The sequence below is a fragment of the Plecotus auritus genome (genome assembly GCF_963455305.1).
Source record: "Plecotus auritus genome assembly, chromosome: 3".
NCBI classification, from domain to species: Eukaryota; Metazoa; Chordata; class Mammalia; order Chiroptera; family Vespertilionidae; genus Plecotus; species Plecotus auritus.
In genome coordinates this window covers 149,498,633-149,518,004 of record NC_137772.1, presented here as the reverse complement: position 1 = coordinate 149,518,004, position 19,372 = coordinate 149,498,633, and the positions used below count along the sequence as shown (strand labels likewise).

Genomic DNA, 19,372 nt, shown 5'->3' with positions numbered 1-19,372 from the left:
TTTTATTACAATACATTGTTATAATTGTTCTACTATTAGTTGTTGTTGAATGTCTTACTGTGCCTAACTTTGCATATAAATTTATCGTAAGTTAAGTATGTATAGGAAAAATCTTAGTATATGTTAGGTTCTGTACCATTTGCAGTTTGGGCCATCCACTGCGGGTCTTTGAATGTATCCTCCTAGCAATAAGTGCAACTACAGTACTGGAGGTGCTGGATATAAGAAGGGAAAACCACATCAGCATTACTAATACACCTTTAAGAAAATCTTTTCAAGGGACTATATAACAAAAGAATAATTGAGCCGAAACCGGTTTGGCTCAGTGGTAGAGCGTCGGCCTGTGGACTGAAAGGTCCCGGGTTCGATTCCGGTCAAGGGCATGTACCTTGGTTGCGGGCATGTCCCCAGTGGGGGGTGTGCAGGAGGCAGCTGATCGATGTTTCTCTCTCATCGATGTTTCTAACTCTCTATCCCTCTCCCTTCCTCTCTGTAAAAAAATCAATAAAATATATTTAAAAAAAAAAAAACTTTAAAAAAAAAAAAAAAAAGAATAATTGATGGAGGGGTGGAGGAGGGAATGAGCCTGCTGCTTCCTCCATAGGCTACTTAGAATAAAAAATAAGGAATACTTGCACATTTTCTAAATGATCTGGAAAGTTGATATATTACTGAAGTTTTATCAGGGTTTGATCAGTAGTGTTACCAAAAAGTGTATCATTTAGTTCTACCAAGGTGTTCATGGGGTCATGTCTTCACTATGTGTGAACAATACTTGAAGACTTTATTGCCTCTACTTATAATTTCATGTATTTAATACTTAATGTTTGCTTAAGATTTGCTATCTACCCAACCAATTAATATTCATGGGGAAGAGGTAGAAGAAAAGGAGATAACAGTATTCCTCTTCAGGTAGTCTCCCATGTTGAAGAAACAAAGCTACTAGAAAACAAGGATCGATATGATTATACAATTTAGAAGGCATAAATAAATGTGGATGACAGACCACATACAGGCTCATGTGTAATTATTCCTCAGGTAGACATTTAGAGGAAGTCTACTGGGAATATTTTAAATGGAGAAATGACTGATTTTGACAAACAAATGAAAATGAAAGGAATTCTACATTCCTAATGCAGATCTGTGAGATTTACAAAAACCAGCAAGATTTGTGCAGGGCCTTGAGGTTATATGTCCACAGTTGCAGTGCTTAGAAGTACAAGCTCTGAACAGAGGAGGGATAAGACTTAAAAGGAAAAAACAAAAACAAGAAAGGCCACTAGACACAAGACTAGCGTAGAGAAGCCCTTTTAAAAGCAAGAACAGAAAATGAATCAAGGATCATGGAGCTGTAGAAGATAAAAGTTCAAATCTAAGAACCAGGAAACAAAAAGAAATGATGCTACAAATTTGGGACTAGACAGATAAAAGAGCCATGAAGACAAACATGTTGAGAGAAGCAGAGAAAACACAGTTAGATAAGAAAATTAATGTTGGGCCTAGAGCCGCAGGAATCCATTGGATAATCAAGGAAAAATGTCCTGTGGATAGCCCAGACAAGCAAGGGGCTTTGTGTCCGTTGTTGTCTGCCTGTCACTTTGTATAGTAATGAAATTAATGAGCCTGACTCTTTCCTTTTATGACTGCAAAGACTCAAACATCCTGCTCTTCTGCGCTTATGCATAGCAACCACACAGTTCTCCTGTCAGTACAATCAAATCTCTCCAAGTTGCAGGGAATTCTAAAAATGTGTCTCCTGCTCTTAGAATAATAAACCAGCAAGATTCGGGGGGAAGAAGTCTTTCAAAAAGCAGGTAGTAAGACTAAGTGATATTTTTGTTTGTTTGTTTCTTATAACTGTTGAACTGAAGCTATAAAATATCATAAGGTAGCAGGGATTATATCTACCCCTTTAACTGATATTCTTTCATCATAATTTGATTCAATCATAGGAACATTAAATTGCTTAGCAAAGAAACCAGTAGGTACTCAAATATTAAGTTATCCAAAAGTCACCAACAAACAGGTGCTATATTTAATTCCTAGGATAGATTTTTTTTTCCTCCTTGGGTATCTTTAATGGAAAACAGATGAAAAAAAAAATTGCTAACCAAATTCAAAGCATCATAATGAAACCAAATACTAATTGGCTCAGAAACCAAGATATCATTATTTTGAAGATTTCTAATCTAGAAGTTGAACCTCAGGTATAACTCTTTTTTAGTTTTGAACTTTGAAAGCAGAACTCAAGTGAGGCATACTGCAAATGTTACAGGATAAATGGATTTCCCTTTAACCACGAAATTGTGTTGTCCACAGCATGATTGAAAACTATTACGAACTTCCAAAGGCTCAGAACTGATTAGCCCATGAATAGCCCTCATCTCTGCCAACTTACCTGGCATCCCTTTCTGTTTACCGATGCACTCTCCCTAGAGCCTGCAGGCAGCAAGCTCCAGGGCCTACTGTGAAGCCTTATCTAAATCCTCTGGAATTTGTGCTGGGGCTTATCTCTGCCTGGAGACCCAACATCCTTTCCCTGTTAAATTTCAGACACTCCAATATTGTGAAGATATGGATGACTTTGCCTTATCATTGAAAGCAGACTACTTAGATATTTTATAAAGTTAATTATTTGACTAATACCTGTGGCAAATAAATTGCCTTCAGTCAACTAACTTTTGTTATCAAGACTAATCATTGCATTCAGCAAGAAACACCAATAACCTTAGTAAGTTATTCAGCAGGGGCTGTGAATTTGTTCAATAGCATAGTACATATTGAAATCAGATCAACAGATAGAGGTTCTAGCAAAAATTTATCAATATATATATTGTGACTTTGTGCATATCAAAGCAATATAATGTATTTTACTGAAGTTTTACATAGAAAACTTCAGTAAAGAGTTTATGGGCAAAGAGAGGCAGATTTTCCATTTATTAAATTTATAGAGTTTTTTTTTAAATAATTCTAAATAAGAGTTTATTTGAAAAGTAAAATAGCCATTCTGACTACATAGTAGAATCAGAATCTAGCAAAAGACCTCATTTCATTTACCTAACATGCTTTCTCGTATTGTTCACAATTCGCTTCATGTATATTAATTACATTTGCCCAGCTGGACTATACACTGTTTAAGTAAGTAAATTACTTCAAACCTGTTTACTGTTCCTCCAATGTGCTGAGCACTAAATGTATTAACTAGACACTCACATAAATGACTGGCTAAAGGAATGAATGAGCCTCTCCCCTACATTGTTGTTCACACCATCCATCTGCCTTAAAAAGCCACAGGTAGCGAACTCCAGTCAGTAGCTTGGATAATTTTTACAACATATTTATACAGAAACATCTCCTAGTTTGCTTTTTTGTCAGAGGCACATACTGAAAAGCTAAACAGAACTATGTAAGAGGAAAATGTGCTCTTAAGAAGGTAATTTTGAAGGTTATTTAGAGAAGGCTACATATGTTTACTATAAGGAAATGTCTTTTCATTAAATATGATTTAAAAAAGTCTAAAGTAGATTTCCTTAAGTCTTTGCTTTATTGAGAGCTTTGTTTAACAAGGTGATAAGTTTCATTAAAAGGAGTCTAAAAACCAAAGGACAGATGGGAAGGAAGGAGAAAGGAAGAGAGAGAGGAAGGGAAGAAGACAGACAGGAGGAAGGAGGGAGTCAGGGGAAAAGGGAAGGAGGAAATGAGCTGGATTCCCCAAAATGCTATTTTCACTGTGTTAACAGGCAAGGCTTCCAAGCTCACCTCCTCCATGAAGCCTTCCTTGAACTCTTGGACTCTTTAGTTTGTCCTTCTCCAACCTACTACCTACACAGCCTCCTACTCCACTGAATTTTGTGCTTAATTCTGTATTGCTTCCTATCCAGTTTTTATCTTGGGAGTTAAGTCTTCATAAGCTCCTAGAGAAAGACCCAGCTTCTCTGTACTCTGTTTCCCCACCACTCCGGCACAGTATGATAATGCAAGAAATTGCCCAGAAGAAATAAATGAAAGGTTAAATGACCAAATGCTGGAGTAAATTTTCCCTAATTCAGTAATCTTGGTAAATTGTACATTGATGTTCTGGGAAAGGAGTTTGTAATTTGGAGTCCAGTGGTGTCCTAGTCCTGTAATCTCCACAAGGGTAACACTCACAATTGTGTGGAATTTAAACACACACACACACACACCACACACACACACACAGCACACACACAGCACACAAACTACATATTTCCCGTCAATAGCCCATAGCATGTCCTATTTTAAAAGGTGCCATATAATTAAAAGGAGGCTTAGAACTACCATTCTAAAGAGGAAAAGGTAAATTTGTTTAGAACTCAGGAGCCAGGAATGTATAGTTTTTGAAGCCATTTCAGTCTATAATTGAGAAATTCTTCATTCTGACCTTTAACTGGTTGGGTTAATCATAAACTATATTCTGTATGACTTTGTACATTGTTTAGATTTTGCCATGTATGTCCTCTCTCCAGAAGTGGTTAATGACTATATTAACCCACATATTTCCAAAGGGTTGTTTTTTTCCTATTTGCATTCTGCAATGTAGAAAAGCTTTGTAAAATCAAGGCTTATTTTTAAATCAACCTTTGAAAAATTATTATCCTTGTGTTTTTAAAAATTATTACTAAACAGTCTAAAGCAAAACTTTGGCCCTAGCCAGTTTGGCTCAGTGGATAGAGCATCGGCCTGCAAACTGAAAGGTCCCAGGTTCGATTCCGGTCAAGGGCACGTGCTCAGGTTGTGGGCGCAATCCCCAGTGGTGGACTTGCAGGAGGCAGCCAATCCATGATTCTCTCTCATCATGGATGTTTCTATCTCTCTCCCTCTTCCTTCCTTTCTGAAGTCAATAAAAATATATTTTAAAAAATAAATAATAAAAGCAAAACTTTAAAATACATATTATTTTTCCTACTGGTTAATAGAAAATTTATTTTCATATTACATTCTGAATCTTGCATTAATGTATGCTGATCTAGAAAGATGGATTATTTTTGGATAAAACTAGAAGATGGTAAAAAGCTCAGTAAATATAAAAATGGAAAATATGTAGGTTACTCATAAAGTAAATAACAGACATTAGTGCAGTGGTGAGGCACTTCTATGACAAAACAGATGTGTAAGAGGTAGAAAATGATTGAGGTTATTGCCGAATTTTTGTAGTGGCCGTAGCAATAGTTTATTACTGGTGTCATCTTGAGTTTCTCGGCTGTAATATCTAGGACAGATGTAAATGAACAAGCTTATATTTCTCAGAGAAGCAAATACAGCTTGTCTTATGTAAGAGACATGGATTTAAGGTTGTTTCATAACATGATGAATTGGGAATGGAACTGATAGATAATGCAGAGCTTCCCTTAAACATGAAGTCAAGGCAGGAAATACAAAACCAGTGAGTTTTGCCCTGGATTAATCCTTGACCCAATGCACAAATCCATCACAAGGTTGCCAGCCTAGGAGACTGCAATAGGGGGCTGTGAATGGGAATGAGGCAGGAGAGAGTCAGAGCTAAGGAAGTGGGATTGAGAGCAGACCTACGGAAAACACACTTCAGATGGTGGTGTACCTCAGAGACTGTCCACTCTGCTTCCACTTGACCTTAAGAACATGGTTATGTGGTTTTCTTTTGAGCCCACCTGACATTTACTGAGCACTGTTAAGCTGATAGTACTCAGACAGGCATTTTAGAAAATGGGGAAGAAAAACCTATTTAGAAGTGAGAGCTCGGAATCAGGAGAACTAGAGCAGGGCTCCCCTTGGCCATAAAGCACTTTGTGTAGATTTAAAAAGTGCCTCTCCCCAACTGCTCACTCTGTAGGTCTGAGTACAATGTGTGAATGATGAGTAGACTTTGGATTTGGGAACATAACTTGACACACAGGGCTGCTATTCAGTAATATTAAAAATTTCCCTTTTATGAATGTATACTCACAAATATTCTTGTTCTTTGTGACACTTTTTTTAAAATCCTCACCCAAGGATATGCTTTTTTTGGTGAAAGAGAGAGGGGAAAGAAAGGAAGGAAGGAAGGAAGGAAGGAAGGAAGGAAGGAAGGAAGGAAGAAAGAAAGAAAGAAAGAAAGAAAGAAAGAAAGAAAGAAAGAAAGGAAGGAAGGAAGAAAGAAAGAAAGGAAAAAAAGAAAGAAAGAGTCATGGATCAGTAGCCTTCCCTTACTCACCCCAACCAGAGATCAAACAAAACCTAGATATGTGTCCTGACTGGGAACCAAACCCTCAACTTTTCAATGCACAGAACAACACTCAACTAATTAAGCCATTCCAGTGGGCATTACTTTTTTAAACTGATCAGTTTATCCCATCTCTTAATGAGGGGAATAGTTGTTTGATTGTGATTTCCCCAACAGAAGACCTGGTAATGCAAATTTATTTCTAAATGGTTCCTAATTATTTTATTATATTTTCATTAAATATCAGTGCTTCATGTCATGAATAATCTAGAAGAGCTGAGTTTTGAAGTGAAGTTTGAATAAAAAGTGGAGTTTTTGTGTAGGAAGAGGATACATTAAAATACCGTTTATACATTCATATAGATTTGTCTTTTTATTTTTAAGTAGCACATCAATTTATACCCAGTTTATTGTATCACATAGTCATTATTTTCCACTGGGTGGAAGAGGGAAATTTTAGCAAATGTATGTAATATTTGTATTTAAAAATCTGTCCACACTAAGTGAGACCTGTGTGGAGCCTCAAACATAAATATCTAACTGACTACAGAGGGGGAAGAATACCATTTCAAAATAAAAGGAATATACTTGATGCCCTGGTTGGTGTGGCTTAGTTAGTTGACCATCATCCCATGCACCGATTGGATTCTCAGTCAGGGCATGTGCCAGAGTTGTGGGCTCAATCCCCAGTAGGAGGTGTGCAGGCAGCAACCAATCAATGGTTCTTAATCATCAATGTTACTCTCTCTCTCCTTCTCCCTTCTCTCTCGCTCTCTAAAAATCAATAAAAACATATTTTTTTTTTACAAAAGGAATATACATTAAAAAATAAGGAGATAGAATTAAGCAAGGAACAAGCTAATCAGTCTGTTCAGCCTAGAGGATAGTGTAGGAAGCAGTGAAGGGGGGAAAATGATGAACAAGTAGGGTAGGACAAATGATAGACTTTAAAAGCTCTATACAAAATAATTAAAAATTATATATTAGAAAGTTGTGTCTGATGACTATGAGTGGGTAAAAGAGATAATGGAGAGAAGAGATAATTGATGGGAAGAGTGATTAGGTAGCAGGTGTCAGGTCCACCCCTTACAAGTACAAATAGGTGTAAAAGAAAGAAATAAAACACATCAAAGAAGAAATGGCACAACTTGCAAGTCAGTCAGATTCCGGAATAAAAATTTTCGCATGTCTATGTGAATGGTGTCAATGTCTGAGAGGCAGAGAAAATGAAAGAAGCAAAGGCAAAAGCCATATAGTTGGTTTGGAGAACTGGTTTGAGAAGATGAAGGCTTCATAGGAAACAATCTGTAGGCAGTGGGAAATACAGTTCAAACATATAGACAAAGAAGCAGAATGGAATAACCAACCTAAAAGGAGAAGGCATGGGAAAGGATGTGCTCAACAATGAGTGAACATGAAGATGAGCAAGAGGCTAAGAACTTTGAATAACTCTTTTTAAGACTTGGGAATGAGAAAGAAAGAGAGAAAAGTCAGAGGCTTAGAAGGAGATGTTAGTAAGAACAATAGAAACAAAAGCAGAAGAAAATTTCAAGAAGGAATATCTGATCAAGATTTTCTCATACCACAGACACCATTGTTTGGGTTTCTCCAAAAGGGAACCATTGGTTATCTTTGAGAGAGTCTTTGGTACAATGTTAGTATTATGAGAATGGTTGCAGAAGGGAGGTAAAAGGGTGGATGAGAAGGAAGTATCATAGAAAATATAAAGATAGCCCACACTAATATTCCAATTGTATAATCACCTATATGCAGCATATATTACAGACCTTCCAAGGTCTTCTGTGTATCTCTTGAGTTTCCTATTGCTGCCATAATGAATGACTCCAAATTTATAGGCATTAAATCACACAAATTTATTATTTCCTAGTTCTGGAGGTCAAAAGTCTAAACAGGTTTTACTGAGCTAAAATCACAGTGTCAGTAGGGCTGATTCCTTCTCTTTTTTTGACACTGAGATATAATAAATGACACTGTGTAAATTTAAGGTGTCTAACATGATAATTTAATATATGTACTTGAATTTTACTAAGACAGTATATCTTAAATGTTTTCACCCACCACCCCCAAATACATACCCATCACCTCACACACCTTTATACCAGCCCTTGGTAACCAACATTCTACCATTCTACTCAGTTTCTTGGGACCCTCTGAATAACCCAGGATAATATCCCTTTCTCAAGACCCTTAATCACATCTGCAAAGTCCTTTTTGCCATGTAAGCTAACATAGTCACAGTTTTCAGGAAATAAAATATGGACATTTTTGAGGTGTCGTTATTCTGCTCACCGCAAAGTCTAAGTTAAAACATCAGAAGCAGTTTTGATTTGACTTTGTCTTAATGCTTATGCATCGGTTTACCTTTGGGTTAAATAATATGAGATTAGTTCATTAACTAGAAAATGAAAGTAACATTTTTAATGAAGAGTTTGTACACTAGTCTATTATTTTCTGTTGAAAGTTATTTAAGTTAAATTTTAAAATTCTCATCACAAAAGTCCATTAATTGGTAGTAGTAACAATAAGCTAATAGCTTTCTACCTGTAGCAATATTTTGATGAGTCTATTTTTATTGAAGCTATCTTTTATATTATAGAAATCACTCTTGGCAGCATCTTATGCTATTATTTGCCTCACTGTTGTTTTTAAAATAAAATGTTCTATTAAAGAGATTTCAAAGCTCAAGAATAATTTTTCCTTTGAATACATTTAAAATATGTACATCTTAACCTACTAATGTAAAGAAATATTTGAATTTCTCAAACTATTTTTTCTTTCTATACAAAATTGAAGGGATAATCAGCAAAATTGCTGTGAAGATTAAATTAGATAATATATGTAAAACAGTAGCACAGTTGCTGACTCATAATAAGTAGGTCTTCAATAACTTTTCAGCCTAACCCAAAATATATCCCATGAGATTTGCCCACTAATATTCAAGTGAATAATATGATAGATGGTGTTTCTTATTAAACATATCAAATTTTAAATATTTGGTTGCTTTATACAATAGAATATTTTTAACATGATAAATGGAATTAAATTATTTATATTATAATTAACTATTCAGTCAGATTTTCAAATGAGTGCACAAAACAACTTTTTTTAAATTAATTCTATCTAAAGGTGCCAGTATATTATGAGGAAATTTTTGTTAATTTCATATATGCAATACAGCATACTCAAAGTTAAAACTATATTCAGAAGATCAACTGCAAGGAAATCTAGGACACTTTAAGAAATAAAAGTCATAAATTAAGTTTTTCAGTGGCTATAATTTACCTTCAGGTGGCACTATTTCAGATTTCTGGCTGTAATCCTATGTTTCTATCCCTTTAACTCCTTTTGATTAAATAATGCGTCTGTGTTTTCACTGCCTATTTTCTTTTTGTGAAGTTATCAAGTGATCTCCATCTGTCCTGTGTAATTTAGGAGACTTTCACGTCACTCTCTGAGAGACTGTCACACAAGTCCAACTAGGAGCATAATTTACAAGGTTCAAAATGAACAGTCATTATTAAATACTAGAGGCCCAACGCACGAAATTCATGCAAAAGTAGGCCTTTCTTTCCCTGGCTGCTGGCACCAGCTTCCCTCTGTCACCCGGGACCCGGGCTTCCCTTGCAGCCCCAGCTTCATCCAAAAGGTTGTCTGGTCTAATTAGCATATTATGCTTTTATTAGTATAGATTGTCTCATCTGCAATGAATACATAGGCTCTCTCATTAATGCTTGGTAAGCATTTCACTATATTAAAAAAGTAAGAAACTTTTAGATAAAACTTTCACACAAATATTTCTTTGGCTGAACATACAATTTTGGAAGTTGTGATTTTATATGTCCTTAGGTTAACAGCTAGTAGTCAATCATAATCTTGAATAATATGCACAGTACATATTCTACTCTATGAAGCTAAATACAGTGACAGCATAGAGTGGGTTTTCTCAGGTTTGAAGAGAAGTTAATATTTTTGTTATTACTTTATCACAGTACTCCTGACTTGTATCCAGCAGTCATTGGTTCTAGTGATGTTTATGTAGCTGGCAGAAAATATAACTTTCTCTTACCATTTCAGTGCACAATGTCTTTTCTGATTTCAATAGGCAAATCTAATTATTTCTTCTGGTTGAGTAATTCCTTTCCAGGCAAAGTGAAATCCTGAATGTTTTCATAGAACTTATTTTTGATAAGCACATGTGTGGTGGGTGCGAAATAAGAAAACACATTGACTTTTAGTAGATGGACAACTTGTGATAAAAATTTTTAGTTGGGTGTACTTGTTTATATATCAGTATGCCTATATTCAACGGAGCCTATAAATTGGAAGCCTCCCCTTGTCTAACAATCATCTCTCCCCATCTCAATCCCACTCGCATACCCACTGAACTTCTCTGAGTGGACTCATCTCTCTTTTCACATATTTATTGGTGTGCATGTTTTCTGTCCCCACATGTACTCTGAGCTCTACTCACTGTACTTAGCTCCAAGTCTTGAGTTATTACAGCTAACATTGAGTACTTGCTATGTGCTGGATGCCATTATAAACTTTTTAATATATTAACTCCTTTCATCTTCAAAATAGATGAAATGGGTACCACTATGATCTTCACTTTATAGAGAAGGAAGTAGAAACTCAGAACAATGAGACAATCTGGCCAGAGTTGCATAGCCTGTAAGTGTCCAAGCCTGTTTTAACCATGGTTGAGAGCCACTGAGCACAGAACCACTGCCCTGCCTCTGGAGATCCCAGTGGGTCAAGGTCCCTGTGACTGACGTTCAGAGCACCAAGCACCTTACGCCTAGCCTTCTCTGCCATTATGATGTTACATTTGTCTTTATGTTTGATTAATGGTTTCCACTCCCATCGTACCCAGACATCATAGAACCCCTAGTACTTAATAGATGAGTAATAACAACTGATATTTATTAAACTTTTACTATGTGCCAGGCACGGCATCTTATTTAAACTTCAAAAAGACTATGAGCTACCTACCAATTTGCCTCCACTTTAGAAATGAAGAAACTGAGGCAGAAAGAAGTTAGACAACTTGTTCAAGGTCACGCAGCTAGTAAATGGTGAAGCCAGGATTTAAAATCAGAGGTCAAACTCCAAAGCAATGCTCTGAATGAATGAAGGAATGGATTAATGAAAATATAGCATGGAGGGACAGGAAAAGCAATAGGGAGGAAATATTTGACATATCTGGAAGAGCAAAATCAAAAAATTTTAAACACTATAGGCATAGGAAACAACTAGATAAAGTAATGCAGAACAGAGCGCCTAGACTAGAGCATAATAGGTGCTCAATGAATGGGAATGAATGAGTGAATAGCGTTATAGCCCATAAGTTAAAAGTTTTGCATGTGTGTTTTACTACTAATGTTCTCTGCACATTTTTTTTCTTTCAGTGCCACCATGGGCCTTAATTGCCATAGCCATAGTCGTGGTCCTTTTAGTCCTGACCTGCTGCTTTTGTATCTGTAAGAAATGTTTGTTCAAAAAGAAAAACAAGAAGAAGGGAAAGGAAAAGGGAGGAAAGAATGCCATTAACATGAAAGATGTGAAAGACTTAGGGAAGACCATGAAAGATCAGGTAATGTATTCATTCCATAGTTCTTCTTAGATTTTATTGGAAATTAATAAATGGTTTATTCTTTCATGTGAGATAAGTATAGAAATGAACAACTTCTGGATAAATATCATTGTTTTAGAGATGCGTTGCAATCCTTTCAGCCATTATTCAATATCCCAAAGTGCAATGGAAATATTTGGTAGGGTTTTCGAGTCTCCTAAGCATATAAGCCGGAAAAGGGCTTCCATGACCCTCTTGATGGCTCAGCATATTGGAATGATGCCTGAATATTCTGATTACAACTGCTTAGCCAGTCTTAATTGTATTAGAGTTTGAGAAACATATTAAAGAATATCTGAGTGTTATCCTTCTTGGGCAGGTCACCTTTCTAACATTATCACTTTTTTTTTTTTTTTTTTTTTGAGAGAAAGTGAAGTTTTATTACAGAAAAGCTTCTTGCTGCAGGGAGGGGACCCAGGCAGGTTGCCCACATTATCACTGTTCTTAATCGCTGTTAGACAATTTAAAGGTGTTTATCACACTTGATGAAAGCTGCCCATGGTATGTATCCATCCAGCTTAATCATTAGTGCTTGGGAATAATGAATGATACAGGAAAGGGAGAAAAGTATGAGCGGGCCCTAAAGAACAGAGTAGAATTTAAAGGCAAAATTCTTATTTCCTCACATTGGAACAATTAAAACCATAACAAAGATTATAAAATCAATCTGGCTGGGTTATTTTCTCAAGTCTAAGGAAGCTGTTTGGATGTCCTTTATATTGTGTATTTTCGCTAAATTAACTGAATGATTTGGTTCAGAATACTTTACTATTAGTAATTATAATGATTAAGTGCCTCTTCAGTTTTTTTGAATCATATCCACTATGGATATTTCTAAATAACATTTCATTCATATTAAAATATAGAAAGATTATTCAAAGAAATAAAATTTTCATTTATCAGCATTTCCCTTCAAATAATTCTATTTATTTCAAAATAGCAACATAAATATGCAGTTTTATAAATTCATCTTATAGTATTAATTACTATTAAGTAAACTCTTAAATATGTGAATCTTGGGAACAATTGAATCAACAAAGCTATGTTAGTACATTTGCATAGTTTCCAAGTTAATCACTCACTCAGGACAATAACCCCTCTCCCCAGTTCGCGTTTTAAACACCTTTTCTCAAAGACACAGTAATGTCTATTTTACAAAGCTCATTTTTTCACTCCCTGAACTTTTGTTAGGTTTCAGGGCTATAAAGTGGATGTAAGGCTAGTGCTCACACTCAGAGAGCTCTGTCCTGAGCTCAGAGTAAGAAGGGTTACATTTTTCTGAAAGTTTCTAATCACAACCAAAGAATCCAATGCATAAAAGTACAGTCACACGTGTCTAATAAGGACTTTTCTTTCTGGTTAATCTGTTACATAGAAACTGAGATTTTAAAGCATCTCTTGCTTTATTTCAATATGTCCATAGCAAGCAGGACTTGATACAGATTTATTTAAACAACGTTTAAGTGTAGAAGCAATCTTCAAGATGGACATGAAATGAACCATTTTTACTTGACTTTCTACTATATATGCCAAACAGTAGGTTGAAAATACAATACTATCATTTTTGTAACTACAATAAAATTAAAATTCCAGTATCCTGAAATTAAAAGCTAAAAGTATCAAATAATATTATATTATTTGATAATATAATTATATTATACTAGAGGCCCAGTGCACGAAATCGTGCATGAGTGGGGTCCCTTGGCCTAGCCAGCAATTGATCAGGGCCAATCAGGGCCATCTCATCCAGTCCGGGGAGAGGGACCGTGGGACGTTGGCCAGCCACAGGAGGTTGGCCATGGGAGCGCACTGACCACCAGGGGGAAGCTCCTGTGTTGAGCGTCTGCCCCCTGGTGGTCAGTGTGTATCATAGCTACCGGGCAGTCGACCAGTCATTCGGTCAACCAGTCCGTAATGGTTGCTTAGGCTTTTATATATTTGCTAGAGGCCCGATGCACAAAATTCGTGCAAGGGGCTCAGCCCTCACAGCCCCAGCTGCCTGGGCCAGCCCTCGCAGCCCTGGCTGGCCCTCGCAGCCCCGGCTGCCTCAGCTGGCCCTCACAGCCCCTTGCAGCCTCAGCCAACCCTCGCAGCCCTGGCTTTATCCAGAAGGTCATCCAGAAGGACATCCGGAAGGACATCCTGAAGGTCTTCTGGCTGTCTGGTCTAATTAGCATATTATGCTTTTATAATTATAGATTATATTAACATTAAATTAAATAACTATCATATTAACATTCTATTAAATAACTATAATGTTTTTTCCTAAGACAAGAAATTTGTATTTTTCATTGTGAAATTTTTTTCTGTATGACATAAAAGGCTATAGTTTATAAAATAGTAGCAGTGTTTATCACCTCTGTTATAACCTGGATAAATGACCAAGATCTCAAAAGTAATAAATACAGAGAATTGACTGTAGCTAATTTTTCACTGGTCACCTATTCCTTTAAATGGGAGGGGAACAGAAAATGAGTAAAATAAGGAAATATTAAGAAATCAGTGATAGTTTATAACAATTTACTGTCACAACATAGCATTTAAAATTTCAACCCTCAAAAAGGTGTTTAATTATTTTAAGTAAATCAGTTTGTCTATGTAGGATTTTATAGGTCTTATTTTGATTTATAAACAATTAAATGTTAAATGATTTACAAACAATTAAATTAAATGTTTGGATAAGTGAAAGTAGGCTCCATGAGTACTAGTAAACAGTTATATAACAGTACCTTATGATACTTTTTTAAGGCAGACAAAATAGCTAATAATGGGTTCTATCATTTTATGAAGGGGAAGATTTTAAGATGCTATATCACATTTGATCATACAATTTCAAAACAAAGATTTTAAGATGCTATATCACATTTGATCATACAATTTCAAAACAGCTTTAATACAAAGTAAAATTATTTTTAAATATTTATATTTTCTAGAATATTTTTAAACAGAACATTGGTATTAACTTGGGAAAGACAATGTACTTATTTAAAAACAGATGTGAGAGGGATTTTAGACACAATTTCTTAAGATACCTAGGTTTAGGAAAATCAATGTTTTTACTATTTCAATCCATATAAAAAGTCACAGAAATTTAAATTTCATTGTTCATGGCTGCTTGTCTCTAAGGTAAAATTTTATAACCAAGGAAGAATTTTTTTAATATTTTTCAATGACAACAAAAAACTATAAATAGTATTTACACAGAAAAAGATATATAAGGTTTTGTTAATGTCTTAAAACTTCAGAACACTAAAAATACAGAGGAAAAATATCAACTTAGAAAGTCATAGGTCTGGAAAGGTCCTTTCTCCATTGCTTTCACTAATGTGTGTAGATACTTTAATTTTTATTTCTTCCTTCTATGTCCTTCTTATCTGTGTTGTGTCTCATGACTGTTCTGGACTGTCCCTTGCGGTAGGTTTCCTCTGCTACTTAGACACACCTAAGTCAACGCTCGGCTACATCTAGTGGCCTGGCAGCTGGGACTCCACAGCTGAGGGTGGATCATTCTGACACACATCAAGGCTGAACTAAATCGATTTTTTTTTTAAGATGAAGGGATCTCATATTAAATATTACTAACTGGTTAAGTAGAGTATTATTAGAAAGCTCAAGTTTTTAACTGATGGGCACAGAAAGAAAATTCATTCCTTTGTTGCTCTCTTTTTACTGTGCCTTATCAAATCCAAATCTGAACAATTTAACTTAGAATGAACAAGTGCTCCTTCTGATGGTTGTGAACTAAGCGCCTTTTGAATGTTGAAGCAAGCCAGAAGCATGTGCACTAAATCTTTGAAATTTAAAACAAGGTCGATGTTCCCAGCACAGCTTTTTCTACAGCAATTTATCAAACTCTCAGAACTGCTGGGTTTACAAGCTGTTTCTTCTGCATTTTGTTCCATTGGGGGAAGGATGGGGGCTGGTATTGCTCTCGAGATATTATAATGGCCACTGATTTAATAGGCCTGAATTTAATGTAATAGTACAGAAAATGTCTTGGTTAAACTCAGCCTTTGGGACAAGAATAGACTTAATCACTGCAGTGATGAACAGTGGCACTGAGAAATTATAAAAAATTTAGACCTATTTCATGCAGAATAATTGCAGAGATGGTCCTGCACCTTTTATTAGGGCAAAAACCACTTAGGGAGAAAGAGATTTAATATTTCAGCTATTTCAAATCGCACTGGGCTGAAACATGATATGCAAATCATCAGTTCTAAAGGAGACTTTTGAAAAAGTATTTTAATCCATAAAATCTTTTATTATAGTAATGTGCAGATATTTCAGACAGATGTATGCATTAGTTTGCTGTTATTTTTTAAAAAAATAAAATCTTACAGGGAGGCAAATTACCTAAGCTACAATTTTCTAAGCACATCCAAGACAGCATTAAAGACTTACACAAGGCTGAGGTTTCAATAATCTTTTCTTTTCACTTTAGTGATACCCCACACAAAAATTAACAGATTAGCATAAATTTTTAAATAATTATGTTGCTCCCTGCCTTTGGCTATCAGTAAATCAACATTTTATTATTCAAGAAAGCATCGAAGTATAAATTAAAATATCCCAATTAAATGGTATATGGCTAACCAAATTTTTTAACATTCTACACTAATCTATTAATGGTCATTGTAAGCTCCTGAAATTTTTCAGGAAGCCCAAAAGAAAAGCATCTCTGACTCAGCTCAACTCTGTTTATCTGATCCTCCCACACAAACAAGTGTATTAATACGATGCCACCAAGTCTCAGTTTTTTTGGAATCAAATTGGAGTTCACTGGGTAAAGCCAAATTGGAAAATCTTCTCAACTGAGAGACTGATGGTGCCATTTGGAAGCACCACTGAGGTTCTCTGTGTTAATGGATAAGTCAACAGAAAAGTCTTCTCTCAGCAAAAAAAAGAACATGCACTTGGGAGCTGGGAGTGGTGGGAGATACTGAGCGGTTGAGCTGTAGTTTAATGATTCCAATGCCTTTCTGAAGCCTGGTTATGCTTCTTGGATTCAAGTTCTACAAGAATGCTCAGGTTTATTTGATTGCTGACAAGAATTAAGATTCCCTTACTTTGTCAGAGATATAAAACAGTCTACCACTCATATGTCTTAACTTGATTCCTGTGAAGGTCTACAGTAACACACACACACACACACACACACACACGGCAAGGAAAATGCCATAACCAAAAACTAAGAGAAAATATTTTCTATCTATAACAACAGAAAGGTAGAAACCACTAAAATACAAAGAGTCCCTACAAATCAATAAAAAGCAACCAACAATAGAAAAATGAGCAATGGCTATATATTGGCAGTCTGTAGAAGAAAAGAATAAAATGGTCCATATGAAGATTTCAAATTTTTGTCAACCTCACTAATGGTTAGGGGTATGTAACACTATCATTTTTAATTTTGAATAATAACTCCTCATCAGACTTCTGATTCTTTTTTTTTAATTCTTTAAAACAATAGATTGAATATTCCCAGTAACAAAGCTTTTACTAGTAATATTTATAATCTTTATAACCTTTAATTATTTAGCAAAATCTTTTCATTTTATTGGGAAAATATTATATTTTTTATTTTTTAAAAGAGGAGCATTTTAATGTACTTTATGAAATAATGAGCTTTCTAGTGTTTCAATTTATATTACATTTAAGTTTTAGGTTATAAAATTTATTCAACTGATAAAAACTGAGCTTTGAGAGTTCAGTCCCAAAATTTTTGTTCATTATTGGAAAATAACCTTTTATACAGATTTCAGTATAACAAAATTGCAAGCATAACTTTTTATTTTTTGATATCAAATGGACCCATAAATCAATTTAATTCAGCCTAGCTTTCTATGGAGCTGTTATGAAAATAAAATGGTAAACTTAAACTGGAAATGGGGTAGATCTTTCTCTAAACATACATTTGCTGGTGGCATGTTTTTCCTCTTTTTCCATAACCATTGCAAATGTATATATGAAACATAACAAATTAAATTTTTCTGAGAATCACTTACTCAACTGTTTTTTCATAGGAAACAAGGCAACAAAAGGCCACACATTTCATATAAATTACTCCACTGCATGTAACAATTGTTCTACATGATGGTTAGCATCAATTGCTTTAACCTACATGAATGTGAAACCTGGCCTGGTTAATAGCATGTTTGTTATAATTCTGAAATAAGCTGTTTCAGCAGAGCCAAATATAATACCAAGTTGACATTTGCAACAACTTTACATTTTTTTGCTTGCAATATTCTTAGGGGCTTCTTCCATTGCTTCCATGTTGCTTGCTGATTGGGGGGTGGGGGGGAATTCCATGCACAAATGGAATTTTAAAAAAATATGTAAGCATCAAATGTGAATGTGTGTCAGAAAAACTGAGATTTCCAGCATCTTGGTGCTTGCTTTTCACAGCTTGGAAGTATAACCACAAGCCCAGTTTAATTTGGATTTTGATAAAAATTCACTTGAATTCACATATATGATCCATTTCCCTACTCATAGGCCCTTAAGGATGATGATGCTGAAACTGGATTGACTGACGGAGAAGAAAAAGAAGAACCCAAAGAAGATGAGAAATTGGGAAAACTTCAATACTCATTGGATTATGATTTCCAGAATAACCAGGTCTGAGGAGGGAATGTTTTCTAATTTCATTATGTTGCCTGAAATTACCAAGTAGAAATTGAAGCTAGTTACTTTTTAAAACATTTTGTTGCCTGCAAGGGGAAAATGCAATTATCAAAGCTATTGATGAAATAATTTCTGAGTACAGGCAGTCCCCTACTTGCTAATTTAATGTATGGTAATTAGAATTCACAGTATTCAACTGATTACATCTAATGTATGGCACTTATAATAGGCAGGCAGAATACAAATTAACTTGAAGCAGTCAGACTTATACTGAGAGCTCCAACCACAGTCTCACCCCTCACAGCCTTAGCTAGAACAATCTTTCTTGCACTTCATGGATTTAGATCCAACCAGGGTGAGGGACCTTTGTGTTATGCCACCATTCAAGCCAAAGTTTTGAAACATAACGTATCAGTATGACGGGAATCAAAGATGGAAAATTGAAATTCATGAATTTCAAAGGCATGCCTTGTGTAACAATATCATGCTATTAGGTCAAACTCTTGATGCTAATAAGATAGAAGGTCTAGAGCAGTAAAAAGACTGGAAACTTGATTTCTAGTGCCTATGACTACTGCCCAAAAAGTGACAAAACACTAAAGGAGGTAACGAAACCAGCATATCTGCTTCAAGTTCTCAAAAACCATGAAGTGCCACCTAGATTAACAACAATATTACCTGCCTTTTATTGACTGTGTTATAGAAGTAACACCAAGATAGCTGTTAGAAACCTCTCTCCATAAAAAGGCCTTCCAGATTCTATGACATTGATGAATATACTCCTTTAGCTTCTGAATTGTTAAAGAAAGTAAAAAGCTAGACAAGAATTAGTGGAGTTGGCCAAGTTAGAGACCTTACTCTTAAGAATCCTTAGGACACGGCCTTTCTCT

The 19,372-nt window shown here is 35.4% G+C and overlaps 1 protein-coding gene across 4 annotated transcripts in view; it reads left to right on the top strand.

The window, feature by feature from the left end:
- SYT1 (synaptotagmin 1) overlaps positions 1 to 19,372 on the top strand; it is a 562,599-nt gene that overhangs the window by 406,700 nt on the left and 136,527 nt on the right. For 2 of the 4 annotated variants that reach the window (XM_080659089.1, XM_080659090.1), the window contains 2 exons: positions 11,629 to 11,813; positions 18,354 to 18,476. In XM_080659089.1, the coding sequence (XP_080515215.1) occupies positions 11,629 to 11,813; positions 18,354 to 18,476 (308 nt within the window). The remainder of the gene's footprint in view (positions 1 to 11,628; positions 11,814 to 18,353; positions 18,477 to 19,372) is intronic. The other 2 variants (XM_080659091.1, XM_080659092.1) reach the window with 1 other exon arrangement.